Raw genomic sequence first — 20,843 nt, 5'->3', positions numbered from 1 at the left:
AAAAAGTAAGAAATCTAATCCTGGATCTCACACTGTTGGATTTAATTTGGCTCTTACAGAGGAACATGTGTCAGAAAGCTGGAGGAAATCCAGCTCTCACCAGAAAGCCCTATTACTTTTCTACAGACTGTATAAACTGTTTCACTTCTTTTTAATTGTATGTTGTTACCTGCTCTGGGACCTTAAGGTGTAGGCTAGATAAGCAATCTTATAAATAAAGAAAATAGTAATACAGATGAGATTATCTGAGGGATATCATAATCCAGTGTCAAACATACCCAATTCCAGACATTTCTTTGACGTTCTTCAATTAATAATTGACTAATTAAAGGAAGCAACACACCACTGAAACCTTAATTTCTTTTCTTAATTCTTTCAGGAACTTCTATTACATCACAATGCTGAGAGACCCTGTGTCACGCTACTTGAGTGAATGGAAACATGTTCAAAGGGGTGCAACATGGAAGACTTCCCTCCACATGTGTGACGGGAGGAGCCCGACCCCAGAGGAACTGCCGATGTGTTACATAGGGGATGACTGGTCTGGGGTCAGCTTGCAGGAATTCATGAACTGTGGCCATAATTTGGCTAACAGTCGGCAGGTGCGCATGCTGGCAGACCTCAGCCTGGTTGGATGTTACAATTTGACCTTTATGAATGAAAGTGAAAGGAACACGATCCTTCTCCAAAGCGCCAAGAACAACTTGAAAAACATGGCTTTCTTTGGGCTCACAGAATTTCAGAGGAAAACTCAATATCTCTTTGAGAGGACATTTAACCTGGAGTTCATCTCTCCGTTCACTCAGTACAATATCACTCGAGCCTCTAATGTGGATATCAGTGAGTCAGTGCGGAAGCGCATCGAAGAGCTGAACTTCCTGGATATGCAGCTGTATGAATACGCTAAAGACCTATTTCTGCAGCGCTTTCAGTATGCCAAGCAAGAAGAGCATGAACTAAATCGCCAAAAACGACGGGAGGAGCGAAAAATGTTGCGTGAACAGAAGGTCCATGAATGGCAAAAAGAGGAGGAAGCAGAAACACTAGCGGTTACTGAGGATTACAACAGTCAGGTGGAACGGTGGTGAATTTCCCTTGTGTGTGTATACACACACACTCACACTAAGAGACACTGATATTTCATTGAACTTAATTATTCAACTGTGAATAGATATGTGGAACTCCTATTGTTCTGATAAATGAGAAAGAGTCTCTCAGCCATCCTTCCGCATTTTATGTTTTGGCTTTTTAGATTTTGTCATTTAAGAAAAACAGTATGTTGTGCTTTTCAGTCCGCCTTAATCAGTGTTATTTGATTGGCTGTTGAATAGCTTACTATTTATTGTTTATTTATTATATTTACTGTCTATCCTGACTTTCCTGACACATATCTTTCCAAGGAGGCTTACAGTGAACATCAAAATACATTAATAACATCAGAATAAACAATATCAAAAATCTAACAAGTTATCAGGCTCCTTGTCACAGGGTGGTTGGTGGCAGATGGCCCTGTGGAAGGAGAAGAGACACTCCAGCTGGAACGGGAACAGGCTCCCAGTGTTATCTTTACCTAGCTGCCTCCCTCTCCTGCAAAAATCCTTTCCACATAGCAACCAGTGTCTTCCAATGCATTGCCCCTACCTTGATCTTAAAGTTTTTTCTTATGACATTATTTACAACAGAAGCTTGGAAGGAGGGTGGAAATGAAAGCTCATGCCGCAGTATCAGTTTCACTTATATACAATGATTTGCCATGGCTGGTCTTCTAGTCCCTTGTAAATTGTACTGTGTATGTTCGTGGTGACTGTAACAGAGAAAAACCTGCTGCCCTTCAACTATTTACAGGCAATCTTTTATTTCAGGGAAGAAGTCAGATGTCTAATTTCATGATTTGTTCTAAACCTTGGATTGTGTTATCAAAGAAATGACGTTGAGAGGAGCTTGAAGGCAGCCTAAATCCAATTTATGCTTTTTAAGTAGCCAAAGCACACAGGCTGACACAGTAACTAGCATACTTTTAAAGAAGCAGTATTGGCTACTTCAGGATTTTGAGAGCACAAAATTCAGGGCAACAGACTTGGTTGTCTTGATAGTATTTTTCCTGAACAGGGCTGGGGGGGAGGGGTTATAAAGGATCCAGTCAGATTATAATATAGTAAAGTACTGACCTGAATATATTCCTCAGATTTGTGTATTAGGGTTTTTCACAGATATAACTTTATATAGTGTGATCCCTGGCTTCCTCCCCTGCCACTTATTGAAAACATGCAAGTCTCATGTGTAGGAGAATCATAAGAGATTATCATGTTTGTGCACAGATTCATGTGTCCCCAGTATCCCCAATTCTGGAACTTCCATAATCTTTAGGGGTGTCTTTAGCGCACAGAGCAAAATTTGAAACAAAAAACTACACGTCTAAAGATTTTTATTGCATTCTAACAAGACTTTCATATGCTGGGCTGGAATAAGGAATGGTGAGTGGGTTAGGGGGCTGCTCCAGGTGCCGTAATTGAGGGGCCCCAAAATACTTATTTATGTTATACGTATTATTTTACAAAAATAGCATTTATTTATTTAAATAATGTGAGGTGAAATTATTGGATTTTGCTTTAAAATATTAGACTGTGTTAAATGCTGCAGGAATTTCATCAGAAATCGAAAGCTTGAAGAGCCAGACACTACCAAATCTCCCGGTTCCAGAGTCAGCAACAAATTTAGACCTGTTGAAATTAATTGTGAATATTCTGTTACAATGTCTTATCCAAAGTTAGGAACATACTTGCTGTTTATCGTTTTATTACAACCGTTTGTCGGTTTTTTATGTTATAAAACACGTGGTTGGCTTACAGATGCATTTCACGTTGTTTGCCAAAGGAGTCAAGCTATTTAGTTTTGGTTCTACTCATTCATATGGCAAACTAGTGATAAAATTCCACAAACATTTATTTCAAATTATTTCACCAAAAGTTTGGTAAAGTTTCTCCAGGTTTAATGCTTAGATATGAGAGGATTTAGAATGTTTCACTTTTGAATCTACTGATTTCAGATATTTGATTAAACTTACCTGCATCACTTTAGTTTAAGATTCCTGCTCATTGCAAAAACTTACTGATTTCAGTGAGTTTACTCTTAAGTATGATAGACAAAGCAATCCACCACTACCCTTATGCCTGGCTGAGGCAACTTGGCTAGGCAGAGTTGTCCCTCTTCCCTGCTTTCCTGGCTTAGCCAGCCTCCTGCCAGCTGCTGCCACCAGATTGATGCCATCAGCATTTCCATCAGTGCTGATCTCCCCCTTCCATCAGTTATATGGGCACACAGGAAGCTTGTAGGTGGTATGGCTGCCAGCAGGGGCCAGCATACTGTTGGCATCCATCTGTCTCGAGAGACAATGGAGTGCACCTCCGCGGGTGAAGTCAAACCATTACATTAGCAGCACTGAAGTGACCTCTCCAGGATGCAAGCCTGGCCAGTGTGTATGGAGATCCTGGGTTGCCCAGACAACACCCTCCTCTCAACTTTGCTGATGTGGTCCAAAGGAAAGCAGAGAAATACGTTTGGCACCAGCTTGGCTGCAGGAGTTGCTGGAAGGAAGTATACAAGGCATCATCGTACAACAGAAAGCCCCAGAACAAGGCATTTAACGGGAAGGAGGCTGAATCCCAGGCCAGCCTTGCTGCCATCATATGACAGCACTGGGCATGATCCAGGCCCAATTGCGCTTCCCCACTTTTCTGCTGCAGCCACCATGAAAATCAGGTCTGCAGATACGATTATTCTGCTGCTCCCCAAAGCCATACCAAAGTGATGAGTAATTTAGATTGTGCCCTTGGATATCACACCCTTGTTTTCCTTTACTTTAAGAATGTCTTCTGGCTTAATACTACAGTTCTTAAAGCTATCTTCTTTTCAAGGCGTTTAAAAAATGCTCCATGCATTGGATTTCAGGATTCAAGCTGCCGTGTCTGAGTGGTTTTCCATATGTCTGAAATTCAGATGGAAAACACAGCAACCAGGATAAGCAGATCCTCTTTATGGCACAAAGAAGTTGGTTTTGAGATGAACTGTTTTTGAAGTGTTGGCGCACTTTCAAGCTAATATTAGAGACCTTTGCATGAAATCCTACCTACTCTTTGCTAGTTGTATGTAGAGCATGCTTCTTTCCCAGCTAACAGTGTTATTGCTGTTTATCTGACATATTTGGGAAACCAGATCCCACTCTGCTCCTGTTCGCTTCATTGGGGCTTGGTGCCATTTAGAACAGGAAACGGGTGCATTAAGAGAGCAGCAGAGGGTCAGGAAACTGGAAGGGTATTGAGCAAATAGTTGGCAGCGAAATCAGTATAAAGAAGTCACCGAAGAGCAAGCGCAGACACTCAGAAATACGGAGACACCAGGACAAGAGATTCTACTCTGGGAGATTCTTAGGTTCCTTTCTCCTCTAAGTACCTTCTGTGAGAGACCCTAACCTGATTTTTAGCATGATAGCTGGTAACAGCCCTGATGATCTGGCTCTTGGGGCAGCTTAGAGGTATGTGGTTGTTTCATGAATGAGAAAAGCTTGGTTTGTGAAAAATGCCTCTGTCTGCTTCCTTTTCTTCTGCAGCCTGGCACTAAGTAGACAGAACCAGCGTGACCTGAAGCAGAGGACTTTGGCTCTCAAGAGTTGGCCTGTACTTTCCATCTTGAGCTATATAGTCCATTCTTTAGTATCTGCTTCCTGGTTTTGCTCTGCCACTCCTGATCTTTGCCCTGGTTCATCCTGGAGCTTGTTATTTTTTTATCAGACTGCTTTTCTGGCTGCTCCCTGAGGCTTTCCTATGCACTCATCTGTTACTGATGGTTGTTTTGCCATGAACCCTCTGGTTCAGGGGCTTTAACTACCAAGACTTGTAGAGGACTTGTAGAATCAGAATCAAATCAGAACGCTTCCATGCAAAAAGGCTTCACCTAATTTGTAAATTAGGTGCCATCTTTATCTAATTCATAAATTAAACAACGCCTCGGTCTGACTTGTGAGATTGCCTATGAAACGCTCAAAAATTGATACGTTACTGTCGGATAAAATTTGCAGTCTGGTGCCAAACTAATGTCTAGTTTTGACTGAAACTAGACATAATTCTGAAGATCCATAATTAGGATCCTCTGTTGTTTAAATTAAAATTGTGAATCAGTTGATCTGGGGAGGGACATTCTAATCCAACCCTGTGGTGTTTTCCCAGTTAAAACAACCCGCCTCTGAAATTGCTATTATATCTTCACATTTTCCCCATAGGAAACGAAGCTGCTCAAGGAAGGGCATTTTAACTGGGAAAACACTGTAGTGGGGAAGAGCTAACAGCATCTCTCCCCATGCTGTAGTCCCAGACCAATTCATTTTCCTGTGTGGGTGCCTTTTTTAAAAAACAACAACAATGGAAAATTATAGTCATGGATCTTCCACATCACTTCATCTTTATGTTTTGATGAAACCACCATTTCCTTTAAAACTTTGTTTGTTTAATTAATTATGCAGTGAAGTGGCAGGTTTATAAGTCAAGCAGAAGTTTTGCTCCATTTAATGTTACAAAAGTGACGGAAGCTTTGTTTAGATCTCAAATTAGGCAAAGGTGTCACTAATCTTAGGAATTAGGCAGAGGTTATGTGACTGACGTAGTAATGTTTCCATTTTCATGAATTAGGCAGAAGATTTGTTTAATTTGAAAATTATCAAAAGGCAGTGCCTAATTTGTAACATAAAACAACATTTTGCTTATTGCATTAACAAAACAGTTCCACCAATTTAGCATAACAAGCCTTTGGCAAGAACTCTTTAAAAGCCCATTTGTAATCTAATTATTATCCACCAGCCCCCTTTTTAAAAGCTACAAAAGAGTTTCTAAGCCCTTTCATGTTCTCTGTGATAATTTGTTGATAGACTCTGTCGCATCAGCAAAAAAGATGCTTAACTATAAACAGAAGGCCACATTCACAGCTTGCTTTCTCTAAATTTCCATTCTAGTTTCAGTGCTGATATTATCATGCAGCTTCAAATGAGGTCAGGAAATAGCTAATTGTTGTCAATTCATACTGCACGTTTTCATCCTATACACGGATGTGGCAAGTTCATTCTCCAAGCGCAGATCCTTTTGTAGCCAAAGCAGCAGCACCCATTCACAAGGATTCTCCCCACACAGAAAAGGGGAAAACCAAAGTAGGGACCCCCAAAGAACTGTGCATGCACTGTGGTTATGGAATGCTGGCAGGCTGTTGAGTGGGGACAGGAATGGAATGCAGTTCCTTCCAAAGAGTATGGCTGGCTGGCTGAAGGCTTGAATAGGAATAGGAGCACCGCATACTGCAACATTCTGTTGCAGCTCCCACTTTATAATACTAAAGTTCTGGTTCTTAGTAAATTATTTCATGCCAAAACAAGACCATAATACATCTCCTACTTGGATGCTGCAAAAGAACTTTCTCTTCTCTGTAGAGACAGCATGCTGCTTGTTCTTTTACTAAGTGTGCCCAATACACTTGAATGTTTTCAGTAGTAATTGGCTGGAGGTCTCCACTGAGCAAAAAGCTCTCTACCCTAGCATTTTTACCAAGTTATTTTTGGCAACAAATTAATCAATATTTTTCATAGACTGGGCTTTCTCTAAACTTGTCAGTTTACTCTAATGTATGTGTTTGCACGCAAACCCACATTTTTCTGCCCCAAGAGTTGTGCAGCCTACCATCCCTCATGGGACTTTGAGCAGCAATAAGAATGTAAAAAATTGGTCTGAAATATTATTGTACAATTTATCTTATGGAAACAAGACCACTGCTTTAAAAAGACAGTCTTGTTTTTTGTGGCTGTTTGAGATAACCCAATCTGATGCTTCAAAGAAGAGACTGGTAGAAGCAAAATTATTCAGCTGCAAGAATTATGGAGCTAAATACAATGCCATTGTTTCATTTATACTCATGTCAACCCACTGGGTTACCATAGGCAGTATTCTTCAGCCTTGAGTCTTGAGGTGTTGGGCTGCAACTCCCATCATTCTGGCCATTGGCTAAACTGACTTGGGATGACTTGGAGCAGAGAAATATAAATGGTATGTTTCTGTTCTGGAGGTTCACAATTTAAAACAGGAGGAGCAGCAACACAAGGAAACACAACAAAACAAACACAATTCTATTGGCTGGCCAACTTTTGTGTTTGGGACGTTACTCTGTTTTCCCTTCCTAGAGGAAGACCCATGTTAGTCTTGCAGCAAAGTCAACAAAGAGTTGTGTCACACAAGACTCTTTGTTGACCTGTTCTCCATGGCATTTCTATAGCAACTACAACTTTTCAACCCCATCATGAAAGGCCAGGTCAAACAATAAAGTTGATATTACAACTACAGACCACATGGGCATGAATTCATAAATCAGTACAGGAAAGGCTGAGGAACTAATGTTCTTCCTGAAATATTCAATTACTGTATACTTTATGTTAAATGTACAGAATATCATTACTTATTTGCCCACAGTGTCAGTTGCTAAGGAAATGTTTGCATCACCCCATGATTAAATTTTGGTTGGGTCACTAAAGATAAAGGGACCCCTGACCGTTAGGTCAAGTCGCGGACGACTCTGGGGTTGCGGCGCTCATCTCGCTTTATTGGCCAAGGGAGCCGGCGTACAACTTCCAGGTCATGTGGCCAGCATGACTAAGCCGCTTCTGGCGAACCAGAGCAGCACACGAAACCACCATTTACCTTCCCGCTGGAGCAGTACCTATTTATCTACTTGCACTGGTGTGCTTTTGAACTGCTAGGTTGGCAGGAGCAGGGACCGAGCAACGGGAGCTCACCCCGTCGCAGGGATTCGAACTGCCAACCTTCTGATCGGCAAGCCCTAGGCTCTGTGGTTTAACCCACAGCGCCACCCACGTCCCTGGTTGGTTCACTAGGGACCATTTAAATTGCTTTGTATGCCTATCAGAATTCCCATTGTTGTGACTCTGTGATGGCCTGGGAATCCGATTCAGAGGCTGAACCGGAGGAATCCCAGCCTGCACAGGAGTCGCTGCCTCCAGGGCCGGCTGAGCTGGGGCAGGGCCTTGATTCTGAAGCGCCTGCACCTGTGCCGGATCCTCAGGAGCAGGCACCAGGTGAATCCACTCTGGCTCCGGAGGTGGTTGAGGACTCAGTGCCTACAGGTGAGTCTCCCCCTGGGTCCAGTAACCCTTCAGCCTCTCCTGAACTGCAGAGGCTCAGGGCAGAGAGGCGAAGGGAATTGGTTTCTCCCAGGAGGAGTGCTCACCTTAAGGCCAGGAGAGGCGGGTCTCCTGGGGGCCGGGACCGCCCCTGGCCTCAGAGAAGATAAAGGCCAGTCAGCCCGGTCCCAGGTTGCGGGAGCAACGTCGTTGAAGAGCTGTTTCGGCCAGCATCCAGTCCTGTTCCCCTAGAGTTCCTGTCCTTGCCCGGCTTCTCGCTGTGGACCCCGCTTCACCCGTGGAGGACTGTCTGCCGACCCTCAACTCAGGTCCTGAACCTCGCCCCACGGTAACCTCCCCCCAGGACCAGCACAGACTCCCTTATCTCTCCTTATAGGAATCTTCATCATATGCATTTCACGTTGGCTTGAACTGTTCCCCCCACCCCAACAGTTTCTGACTTCATTCTCTAAACAAAATATGACTGATATATAAGGAGTGTGCTTTATGTGAAGATATTGTGTGACTACTAAAAGCAGATCTGGGCACATGGGGTGATGCTTTTTATTCTTCTCTCACTAAACTTTTCAAAAATACTGTGATAATTGAACATATGTCAGAGGACCAAATCATATATTTCAGCTGTTGTGTGGAAGACACTGGAGGTCCTACATCTCCACACAATTAGAGTGTTGCTTGGCAAGTAAATCAATTCCATTACATTAAGAGTTTTCACACCATTATTTTACATTCTTGGCGGCAGCTGGAGCTGACTTGTCACCACACAAGGGGGATTTTTGTCTGCATCATGACTTAGAAAGGGAGGCATACACCTCCTTCTCACATACTGAATTCCAATAACTATTGGGGGGACTGCATTTGTAATTAATTAAAGAAAAAATGAAGATGTAGTTGCACCCTGTTCATTAACCATAAGGTATAGCTTGGCTCAGTCACTAAATTTGACCAGGGAAACAAACTTATTTTGATAGACAGCCATGCCATCTGCCAGGCCAAATATCTGTTGGATTTAGGGTTAAGGATTGGGGTCCAGAGTTGAAAGTGACAATGTAATCAGCTAAAATGCATTTAAATTGATTGTGTTTCAGTGGCACTTTCAGGTAATTGGTTTTGCTATATGCACCTGTTCTGGCCCTCGCTCAACAGTGACTCCTTGACTCAGACAGGGCTTGATTTTGATTAGTGCTGGAACGCAGCTGTGAATGCAAATTACTCTGTCACTAAGTGATGCTTCTGTTTGTTATTTTACCACTTCATTGGCTTTCCAGTGTCGTGAAGTAATTCCTAAATTTACCTCTGATCTCGGTTGATTTATGAGAAGGGACCCTCTTGGAACTTCTCTTCATTCCCATGAAACACAAGATGTAACAGTGCTACAACTTGCAGGCCCAAAAGGCAGAACCTTTGCACATAGGGGAGGAAAAAATATGGCTATCCCCCAAGCAAGTTCCCAGAATTCCTTTTGTGTTTCTAGAGAGTCAATTAAAATTTAAACCCTTCAGGAGACTATGGACTACGTGAGCATACAGGCTGATCGTATTGTTAATTCTAGTTGTAACAGTGGGACATGACTTGGGCTGTCACAGCTAAAGCCGCACACTGGCCCTGGCAAATGAGAGCAGAACTGTCCAATTGCAGTCCCTGCCAGGGAAACTCCCTACCTGTCAACAAATCACAAGATGGCTGTGGGGACTGCCATAACTCTCTCTGACATCAATGTTACACAAGTACCGTTTTCCATGGGTGAAAGCTATGCAGCCAGGAGACGGGCATATATACTGTATTTATTGGTCTTTCCCTGTAGGCTTGTTAGTGACACCAGCAACATTCTCCAATATGTGGAGTCTGAAAATCACTGGTGGTTTGCTGACCCCCATTTGGAAGATCATAGAATTCAATGGCTAGACAAGGAAATGGGTTTCTGGATGCAGTGGGTGTGTGGGTGTGTGTATTTAAAGCAGTGATGGTCAAACTTGGCCCTCCAGCTGTTTTTGGACTACAGTTCCCATCATCCCTGACCACTGGTCCTGTTAGCTAAGGATGATGGGAGTTGTAGTCCAAAAACAGCTGGAGGGTCAAGTTTGGCCATCACTGATTTAAAGGAATGAGACATAGGGCATGGTAAAGAGGTTGCTTGAGGGAGCAAAAGAGAGCCCACCAGTACCTGCAGGGAGAAAGGAGTATGGTCACCAGTAGGTCCTGATATGTCAGACTGTGGTCAGGATTCCTAATAAATTTAATACTCCCAAGAAATAAGTAGACTGCAACAGTCTATTTGTTAAGAAAATGTTTCTCATAAGCTTGCACTTTTTTCTTCTCTTCACAGCCTGGTTTCTTAACTCTCCCTCCATTTCCAATCTTTTTGTCTCATTCAAGTACTGGGAAGAAAAATTGGGATTCTGTGTTGCTTGCCATAATGTTAGCAAAAGGCTAAGCTAATGAATAAATTACTGGTCCTTCTTCCTTTGGGACTCTTCCCTTGTTTATGTGCAATAGTATGTATGGATTCTACTACTACATGATTGTATTGTGGATGTCCTATTGTTTTTAATAATGTAGAAGATAGTTTGCAGGACTGACTTTTCATGGATGTAAAGCACAATATGATGAATATTTACCATGTTAAATTATAGTGATGTCTAAAATAAATTGTTTTTCCCATCATTGTCAATGATTTTCAGTAAAAAATGAGACGATGTTTAGTAAAACTTCTAAAGAAGCTGTAAAAATGATTATGGATGGAGAAACACATTTTATTGAATATAACTGAAGTGTGACTTAAATATAAACAGCAAATAAATATTGACTGCATTTGTAAAGCAGGAAAAAATTGTTTCGTAACGCAAATTTCTGAGGGATCAAGTTAAAGTGTGTGGATAGTTTCCTTTCCTATGTTTGACAGCAATCCTATAGCATGATCCACTGGTATGAGCAGCTTAGGATCCAGCAGATCTCTAGCTAAGCTGGGAGGTTCCTGGTACAGCAAGGCTATAGCAGCTTAGCTCCCACATCCTTGACTTAGCTGCAGATACGCTGGCATATCTCCCCCATTCCAGCTGTCGGGACCCAGCCGGCTGAGTTAAGCCTGGTGGATTTTAAGATGGTGTAAGCGGGTGGCGCTTTGGGTTAAACCGCAGAGCCTAGGACTTGCCGATCAGAAGGTCGGCGGTTCGAATCCCCGCGACAGGGTGAGCTCCCGTTGCTCGGTCCCTGCTCCTGCCAACCTAGCAGTTCGAAAGCATGTCAAAGTGCAAGTAGATAAATAGGTACCGCTCCGGCAGGAAGGTAAATGGTGTTTCCGTGCGCTGCTCTGGTTTGCCAGAAGCGGCTTAGTCATGCTGGCCACATGACCCAGAAGCTGTACTCTGGCTCCTTCGGCCAGTAAAGCAAGATGAGCGCCGCAACTACAGAGTCGTCCACAACTGGACCTAATGGTCAGGGGTCCCTTTACCTTTACCTTTACCTTTACCTTTACCTTAAGGCTTGAAAAGGGGGCATGCTGGGAGCATGATGGGGGTAGGATCAAAGAAGGGAGACTTAGACTAGATCCTAAGCCATTTCAGTTCCATGGGACCTGGCAACATGATATACACTAAGCTGGCCAAAAGAGTGGCATAACTCAAACACTATTTTAAAGGCTTGCCTTCACTCTGCCAGGCTTAGACCATTCCAGCAGCAGCTCCACTCCTGAATGAAGATTGGATATGTAATTTTATGCCAGCATTGGCATACCTTGGGGTCTCAAATTTCAGCAGTGCCCTGTTTGATGCCAAAATTGGACACCCCTACGCTGTCTGTCGCCTTCTATTCTACATAATAGTTGCAGCACCCCCTGAGGCTCCACGCCCAATGCAACCGAACAGGTCATGTACCCCTAAATCCACTTCTGATGCCAGCTTAGTTTTCACCAGATTGTTTAACGCCAGCTTCTTGTGTAGATTATTGCTCCCTTGTGTTGTCCTTGCTACTTGCTACAGGGCAGAATATGTATCTCTGTCTCCCCTCCAGTCATTGAAAGTGGATGCTTCTTGCTTTAAGATGCTCAGAGAATACAAGTAATAGATCACTTGCCAACAATTTTCACATTAAAAACACATGCTGACTGGAGATAGACAATAGGTTTTAAGATAGTTTAAGGTTCAAGAATAGCAGAGTTGTCAATTTTGATGTGCATGTTCCTCATTTTACTGCAATCTGAAGTCAAACAAGCTTGGCACTCTAAAAATCAGTAAAATTTCTAAAGAGAGATGTGGAATGAGCATGCATAGCCTGGGCAATTATGCTTCTATATCATACCTTTTTCAGCTCTCTGAAGAAATTACTATATTTCTCCAACCAGATTGCTGGCACCTGTAAAAAGAATGAGATTTGCCTGCAAATGGATTTTTCCTTTGTCTTATCAGTGCCATACATCAAGAAGAGGGGATGAAAATAGGTTCTTAAAATTTGCTGCAGTAAGCTAGTGGTAGTAATCAGAGTCAGGCGAAAAATGAAATCAATTGGAAATACTTACTTAAATCAAAGGACAGAAATGATGCAAATATGCAAACTCAGCAATAATACCTGAATGAAATACCTGAATGAAAAGAATGCATGAATGCAATATAAGAGAGCGAGAGCAATATAAATGGAAAGCGATATTTGATTGGCAAATAAAAATAATTAACTGGACAGTTACCAGTAAAACATATTGTTGCATGCCACCCCAGTCTCTGAGCAGTGCAGAATTCCAGGGGTTCCAAGCGCTTACCCAGGGTTCATGTTTCCTTTGGAATGAGATACAGCAGGGACTGTGGTGTCTTTATGGTTTATTTACACATATATACAACCTGGGCCTACGATGGAGGGGTTCACAGCATTAACACCCCAAGAGGTCCTTGCTTCCCCCAAACAGAAATCAAACCTTGTTTTGTCTGTCTCTCCAGCTTGCTGCTTTTCTTTTTGCTCCCATCAATCTACCAACTCTCTGTTCCAAAATCTGCCTTTGTCCTTCTAAGTACCTTGAGTTGAGAGAGGGGCCCTGACTTGACTTCTTGTGCAGAGCCCCATCCTTTGTTACCTTAACAACCCCTTACCTTACCAGGGCTATTTCAAGAATCAGAAAGGGGCAGGGTTGGCATTAGAAGGGTCTCAGCAGACAACCTACTCCAACCCCCAAACTCATAATAATATATATTACTAAGCCCCAAATTGCATTCTCCCAAAATTTCCACCAGTCCAAACTAGTTAAAAGCGTTGCTGTGCTACAGCTGTACAGGCTCCTATTCTACATATCATGAAAATATATATATATATATATATAACTACCTTTTCAAGGAAGTATTCAAATGAACCAGTTTCTGCAGGTTCAAGAAAAGAGCTGAGATATGAATACAGGATACTTTGGATAGGATCCAGAATGGTGACTGGAAGAAAGTTCTGGTGAAAATTGAAGGGAAATTAGAATAGTGAAGTCTGAGCCTCACAAAGGAATAAACAGAAAAATAAAGGGGGGGGGGGATAACTGTATCTGTTCCAATCTGTTCATGAGCCAAATCTCCAGACCCAAAAAGACTGGCTTAAAGAAAATGACCAAGAACAGCTTCAAAAACTGGAAATAGTATATTCTCAAAGCACTTTTTTTTTTTAGGGGTCACTGTGCCTTTGGCTCCTTATGCTGCCCTGCCAGCCCTGTGCCGCTTTGGGGGCTGGGATCTGATCTGAATGATTTGCTGGGCTTGAGAAGAATTCAACAGCCATGCACCTTTCGATCCCAGTGGGATAAGTGGAATCAAAGGGTACATGGATGTTGCATCCTCTGCACTCGACCTGTGGGCGTTGGGGGATTCACTCGCCAAGGGCTGCATCAGCTGGCTGTGCTCCCCCTCCACACACAGGCGGGCAGGAGGCACAGTGCGGCCCTGCTTGGCTCTGTTGGTGGTGGTGTTGCTGTGGCAAGTGTAGGCAGCAAGGGCTGGACTGACACAGCAGACTCCGTTCACACTCTGTGCCCCGGTGTATGTGCATGTGCGCCCCGGGCACCAGCAAACCATGCCACACCACTGGTCAACATGCAAAGGGTGAGTGAGGTATCCTCAGCTCTGGCAGAAGTCTGTCCAGTTTATTATTTCCAATCCAGCACTTGAACACATTGGGGCCATGTTGCTGTAAGGGACAAGGAAGAAAAGTTTTACACTGTGGAAGAATTTCCATGATGCCGGAGCTGCAATTACAGTTTCAGAAATTGAGTTGTGCGCCCGTCAATTCATCTGTATTACAAACAAAGGAAACAGACCTGGAAGGAGAACAGGAAAGTGGCGTGAGAGAAAGTGAGCTATATAAAAAAGGAGATTCTGCCCAACTCTTTCAAGGGAAGAAATGGTTTTGCTTCACTTCCCACTATGACTGAGTCTAAGTGAGCATTGCCACTGGATTTACATTAAATTGAATCTTGGGGTTAATTAGGAGGGTTCCACTTGACAAACCATCTGTCGGGATTCCAACAGAAACAGAAAACAATTTGGTCATGTGTTGCAGAATTCCCCCTGAGGCTTTAGTGATACTTTAGATTGTCACCAAATTTCACCTGAAGTGAAAATTGAAGGCAAATATAGAAGGACCTTGTTTGGTCGAAGTATCTGTTCACATTTTGAAGGAAGTTCAAAGAATTTCAATATGACTAGTGACAGTTTAGTATTAGGCTGGGTGTCACTTGAGAAGAACTCCTAAGTTGGATGGCTAAAGGAAGAGAATCATCCATCCTTAGAAGTCTCCAGTTACTACTTTTGCCTCCTTCTTCAACAACTTTCAGGGAGGCAGCCATGTTGTTCTGTCACAGCAGAAACAATAGAAGACCATTGTGACACTTTAAAGGCAGAAGAACATGCTATAATAAAAACGTGGTTGTTGTAGAAGCAGTTGCAACCAGCCGCATCCTCAGAGATAAAGTTCTCTATAGACATTTTAATAGGAAAATTGGTGAGCGACTTCTCCCAGCTAGTGAACAGAATGTAAGTGAGGCTGGCACAGTTTTACATTGCTGAAATCCAACTTGTTAAGGCTGCCTCTACAATGGTGAACTTGTGAGGTGCAAAAGGCGGGTGATAATTGTTTAAGGCCTGGCAAATTCATTCTTTCTTTTTCAACTAGAGGAGGAGGTGGGGAGAAAACAAATGTGACTTTGACTAGATGTCGGCCTTTCTACTAGGTCCATTCTCTAAAGTTATTTTCTTAAAAACAAACCATGGGATGGTTACAATATATATACAGTGGTACCTCGGTTTCCTAACGTAATCTGTTCCGGAAGACCGTTTGAGTTCTGAAACGTTTGAAAATTGAAAACTCAGTACAGAAGCCTCAATACGGGAAAATTCAATATGGAAAACTCAATACGGAAACCGTGTGGCATGTTCGACTTCTGAGGCAAGTTTGAAAACCGAAGCATTTACTTTCGGGTTTGCGGCGTTTGAAAACCAAAAGGTTCGTCAACGGAGACGTTAGAAAACCGAGGTAGCACTGTATATAAGTTCTACTCCCCCTCCTGCCCCTCTCAACCCTACAAGTAGGCTCATCTAATAACATTGCCTGTATCTGAAATGCATAACACACCATAATTCTCACACATAATATCCTGGTATCCAATGCTTCCCTCAACCCTCTAGAGCAGATTTTGAAGGGGCACAAGATTGTAGAGGAGAGGAGGCATCATTGAAAATAGCCTCCCATTCTGCTGATGGGTCCCTCCTAGGGCCAGCCAACCCATGAGGCAAGGCTGAGGCAATTGGCTCAGGCAGCAGGATCCACAGGGGATGAAGAACTATGTCTATCTTTACCCCCCCTTGCTCCTGGTGTACATCTGCCCTCATGCCTTCTTCCCTGGCTGGGAGGTGGGCGCCATTTTGGGATCCACCTCAGGTGTCTAAATGTCTTGGTCCAGCCCTATCTCTAGGTGCCCTACTTCTATTCAGATCGGCTGGGGTTGAACTAAATGACCCTTGGGGTCCCTTCCCGCTCTCTGATTCTATGACTGGGGGGAGGTTGCCTTGCAAGGGCCTTGGTTGGACATAAATGCCTTGCCTTCATATTCAGAATTCGGACAGTTGCACAGCCCTAGTCCATGACTTAGTAAAATAGGCATACATTCTAGTCAGAGAGGAACATTGCACTATTATACTAGTTCTGCCAGCACACACATTTCTGCTTTCCAGACAGAATAATAACCCCTCTCCTATTTTACACCCTGTTCCGGGAGGTTATCCTGATCTCCCAGAGCCAATTTGTGGGGTGTGTGGAGGTACACAGGGGAAAGAGAGGGTTGGAAAGTCCCATTACACTAAAAGGGCTTGTGCTGGCACCTGCCACTGCAGCTATCTAGATGAAACTGGTCCATAAGTTTCTACATTCCCATAATACACACTTATCCATCCATCCATCCATCCATCCATCCATCCATGCATGCATCCATCCATCCAAGCAAAAGGCATTGTCACAGTTCAAGGACATATTCTGAAAGCTCTTGAGCAAGGTGCAGAGCTGAGCCAGTGAGGGGGTGAGGTGACCTGGGGAGAGCCCTGTGGATCAGATAAACACACATAGAGGGTCATCCCTGTCCTTAGTGATCTACTGCAAATCACTGACAGATTTGTGGGTGGTGTGCCCAGCCCTGTACTTGAAGAGCATAATTTCTGATCCCAGTGGGCTAAATACCGGGAGTGGGATCTGAGTATGAAACAGTCTGAGCTAAATTAGGCCTTTTGCTTTTGAAGCTCCTTGGTGTTCAAATAGATTTTGCATGTACTCTGCTGTTTGTTGTGGGTTTTGTTTCTGTTTTTTCATTTTGGGGGGGGGAAACCGTATTATTAATGTGTGTTTTTAATGTGTGCTTGATCATATTTTGCATAATTATTTTATTGACGTCAACTGCCTCGGGCACTGTCTGAGGAAAAGCAAGTGTAGACATTTCATAAATAAAATAAATAATTGGTCTCCTGAGGGCAGAGTAAAGCTTCATTATGGACGCAGCAGAGAAATTCAAGGAACAATTCCTCAGAGTTGATGAGCAGGGGGCGCACCGTAGAGCAGTCGAAGGCAGCTTTTCAAGGATGAATTGGGCAAGATATTGGAGACAGGTGCATTTGGGTATTTTTGTCCTATGGTAGAGATGGATTTGCATCCTTTTACAGAATGCAACCCTTCTTGGTGTATTAATATTTTAAACAAGCCAAGCGTAATCTCATGAGAAAGCTTAAAAGGTTTCAGCATGCATTGTTGCTGTTTTCCAGTGCTAAGAAATTGCCTATGTATTTCTGATAGGCGGGTTACTCATCCTGCTCCTTGACACAACAGCCATGAGTGTTGAAGGAACGAGTGAAGAATTGGGCTGCCTGCTGGGCCTGGAGACTGTAAATCTGACAGTCGTGACATTTATGATCAACGTTAATGGGAATGTCAGAGCTACAGGTGTTCAAATAGATGAGTAATGCAGCATGTGACTATATGTGGTAATTAGCAATCCGCGGTTGCGTGGGGGTTACGGGATCCAGGATAAATTGTCAGAGGCCAATTAAAATGAGGTATATTGAGTGTGATAATCAAGTCTGGTTAGAGCAGTTCTCCAGTTATCCCATAATAATGCTGCTGAAAGAACTGAAGGGCTGCTAAAGGCCATCAAGCATATTCCGGCTTAATGCAGAGGCCATAGTTTGCTTGTGCGTCATCCCTTAAAAACTGGTGACACCTTGTCTCCCAAATGGGCATGCATATAGAGCATACATAAGGTGAATGATGTGTGTCTGAACCTAGAAGGACCAGAAAACTATAAACATCACCCGGTCTGCATTTATACTCTGTGTTCTAGGAACATCTTGTTACAGGCCACCCCGATTACTGCTGAGCTGTCCACAGGATTCCAGGGGACTTCGCCCTCAGCCAGCGCATGTGCTGCTTAGACACAGTAGAGGTTGTCATAGATTTAAGAAATATTATTCATTCACATATTTACACTTGAATTTAGTTGGAGGGAGTCCAGATCTTACAGCATGCATGGTCATTTCAAGAGGGTCTTGTCTCCCACAGCAGTGCAGCACTTGAGTCCAAGGCATCTGTCCCAGCCTGCCTTCAGCCAGCCTGCCCAAGATGGATCTCTTTGTTCTCCCTTCTTCTTCTCAGCACAACTTGCTAAAGGCACTCTTTGCCTGTCACCTCACATCCAGTTACCCTGGCAAACTTCCAAATCCCTCATCTCTGTCGACACCTCAGCATAGTGGCCCATGGCCCTGCATCATCATCATCATCATCATCGTCGTCGTCATCATTATTAACAACAACAATAATTTTATTGTTCATATCCCACGCATTTGGTGGGTTGCCCCAGCCGCACTGGGTGACTTCCAACACATATAAAAACATAATATAATAGCAAACATTAATAACTTCCCAATACAGGGCTGTATTCATGGCCCTAACTTGGCCAGGTCATTTTGAGTAGGCTAGCCCAGGAATTCCTCTCCAGCTTGTATTTCTCCTTTTATATCCCAGATAATCAAAATCCTACCTTTTATTAATTTCTAGAGTTTAGGGCAGTCCCACCCCCAAACCTATAACAATATGAAGCTTGACTTTTATTGAATCAGACTATTAGTCCTTCTGTGTGTGTTGTGTTGGCATCCGTCTGTCTCGAGAGACAATGGAGTGCGCCTCTGGGGGTGAAGTCAACCCACTGGAGAATCACGGCACCTGCTGTGGCTGCAGAGACTGGTAACTTGTAACTGCTACCTCTCACATTGTTTTTTTCTGCATTAGCAGCACTGAAGTGATCTCTCCAGGGCACAAGCCTGGGTAATGTGTATGGGGGTCCTGCAATGCCCCCCCCCATCTTGGCCTTGCTGAGGTTCACATAGCTCAGTATTGTCTACTCTGGCAGCAACCTTTCAGGATTTCAGACAGCTGACGTTGCCGAGGATTGAACCAGAGAACTTTCGCACACTTAAAGATATTTAAACATACAGTTTAGAAGTGCTTCTTCCCAAAAAAAGTGGGGGGCAGGGCGGGGAGTGAACATGTGCTGTAACACTGAGCCACCAGTGTAATCAGAGCACCACTTCTCTTCGACCATATCTTTACTTCCTGCAATGCAGCTGGGATATACTGAATTCCAGAAGAATTCCTGAGCAAGATAGCAGGAAGTTGCTTTTGCCCCACTCCCACAATAAGTTGGTTTACCCATCTGCTGTTAACTGCACAAAAATTGTTTCTCACATAATAATAATTATAATTTATTATTACGGTTGCAGACCAGCTGGTGAAACACAAGTAGAACTACAATCCCAAAAGCAAAACAAACATTTAAAACAATATACAGTCATACCTCGGGTTGAAGTTGCTTCAGGTTGAGCGCTTTCGGGTTGTGCTCCGCAGCAACCTGGAAGTAACGGAACACATTACTTCCGGGTTTCACCATTCACGCATGCGCAGATGGTCAAAATGACGTCACACACATGTGTGGAAGTAGCAAATCGCGACCCGTGCATGTGCAGATGCATAGGTGCGGGTTGCGCTTACTTCAGGATGCGAACGGGGCTCCGGAACGGATCCCATTTGTATCCAGAGGTACCACAATGGATTTTAAGTTTAGCAATGCAGTAGGCATATAAACACATAAAAACTTAAGATAGACTACCATAGAGAAATGACCCAGAATAGCCAGTGGATCCGAGTTTTGGAATTTTCTTAACCAACTAGTTTGAATCGGGGGGGGGGGTGGTCTGCACCTACAGATCTGTGCGCAGAATCTGGCGACAATCAGGGTCATCTTGTGATCTTTGCCTAAGATCAAATTTTTGCTTTACCAGGAGGTCGCATATTGTTTCCCTTTTTTAAGAGAAAGAGAGAGAGAGAGAGAGAACCCTGTTGTCACTTGTTAGGTTTAAAAATGCCAAAAATAACACCAAAGAAAGGAATAGCAGTGAGGGAGGAAAGCTAAAGGGGGGGAATCATTTTGACAACATCAGTTGTAAGGTAAAGGGACCCCTGACCATTAGGTCCAGTCGTGGCCGACTCTGAGGTTGCGGCGCTCATCTCATTTTACTGGCCGAGAGAGCAGGCGTAGTCTGGCCAGCATGACTAAGCTGCTTCTGGCGAACCAGAGCAGTGCACAGAAACACCGTTTACCTTCCCGCCGGAGCGGTACCTATTTATCTACTTGCACTTTGACGTGCTTTCGAACTAATAAGCACTAATATTCCATTTGGACAATGCAGATCTCCCCTTGCTGGTTTCACATATCTGTCTTTCCTCCCTACAACAGAGTAACAATAGCTTTGGAGGGAGCAGTTCAGACTGGGAAAGTGGGGTGAAGGGGAAAAGCTTAGCTAACCCACCTCTCCTCAGTACAACTCTTCTAACCAAATAATAATAATCTTATTATTTGTACCCGCCCATCTGACTGGGTTGCCCCAGCCACTCTGGAGCACGTTACAGGTCACAGTTTGAGAGAGAGAGAGAGAGAAAATAAGAGTTGGGAGAGCTAGTCAGGTAAGTTGACCCTTACCTGGTCTTCATCATCTAGGAAATCTGAACTGTTTGGTGGCTATCCTGTGCCGCTAAACATAGGAAAGTGATAAAAAGATAGAGACGACCTAGATCCAGGCTTTTAATAGTATCATACAGTACAATTTCT

At 43.4% G+C, this 20,843-nt stretch overlaps 1 protein-coding gene across 9 annotated transcripts in view; it reads left to right on the top strand.

Moving 5' to 3' along the window:
• The window catches only part of HS6ST3 (heparan sulfate 6-O-sulfotransferase 3), a 206,922-nt gene that overhangs the window by 154,887 nt on the left and 31,192 nt on the right, over positions 1 to 20,843 (top strand). For all 9 annotated transcript variants that reach the window (XM_083610828.1, XM_083610834.1, XM_083610833.1 and 6 more), the window contains exon 2: positions 380 to 7,468. In XM_083610828.1, the coding sequence (XP_083466954.1) occupies positions 380 to 1,088 (709 nt within the window). In that variant the 3' untranslated portion in view covers positions 1,089 to 7,468. The remainder of the gene's footprint in view (positions 1 to 379; positions 7,469 to 20,843) is intronic.

The sequence above is a fragment of the Podarcis filfolensis genome, assembly GCF_964270895.1.
Source record: "Podarcis filfolensis genome assembly, chromosome: 4".
NCBI classification, from domain to species: Eukaryota; Metazoa; Chordata; class Lepidosauria; order Squamata; family Lacertidae; genus Podarcis; species Podarcis filfolensis.
Note: the sequence above shows the minus strand (reverse complement) of the source record. Positions and strands in the feature narration are given on the sequence as shown.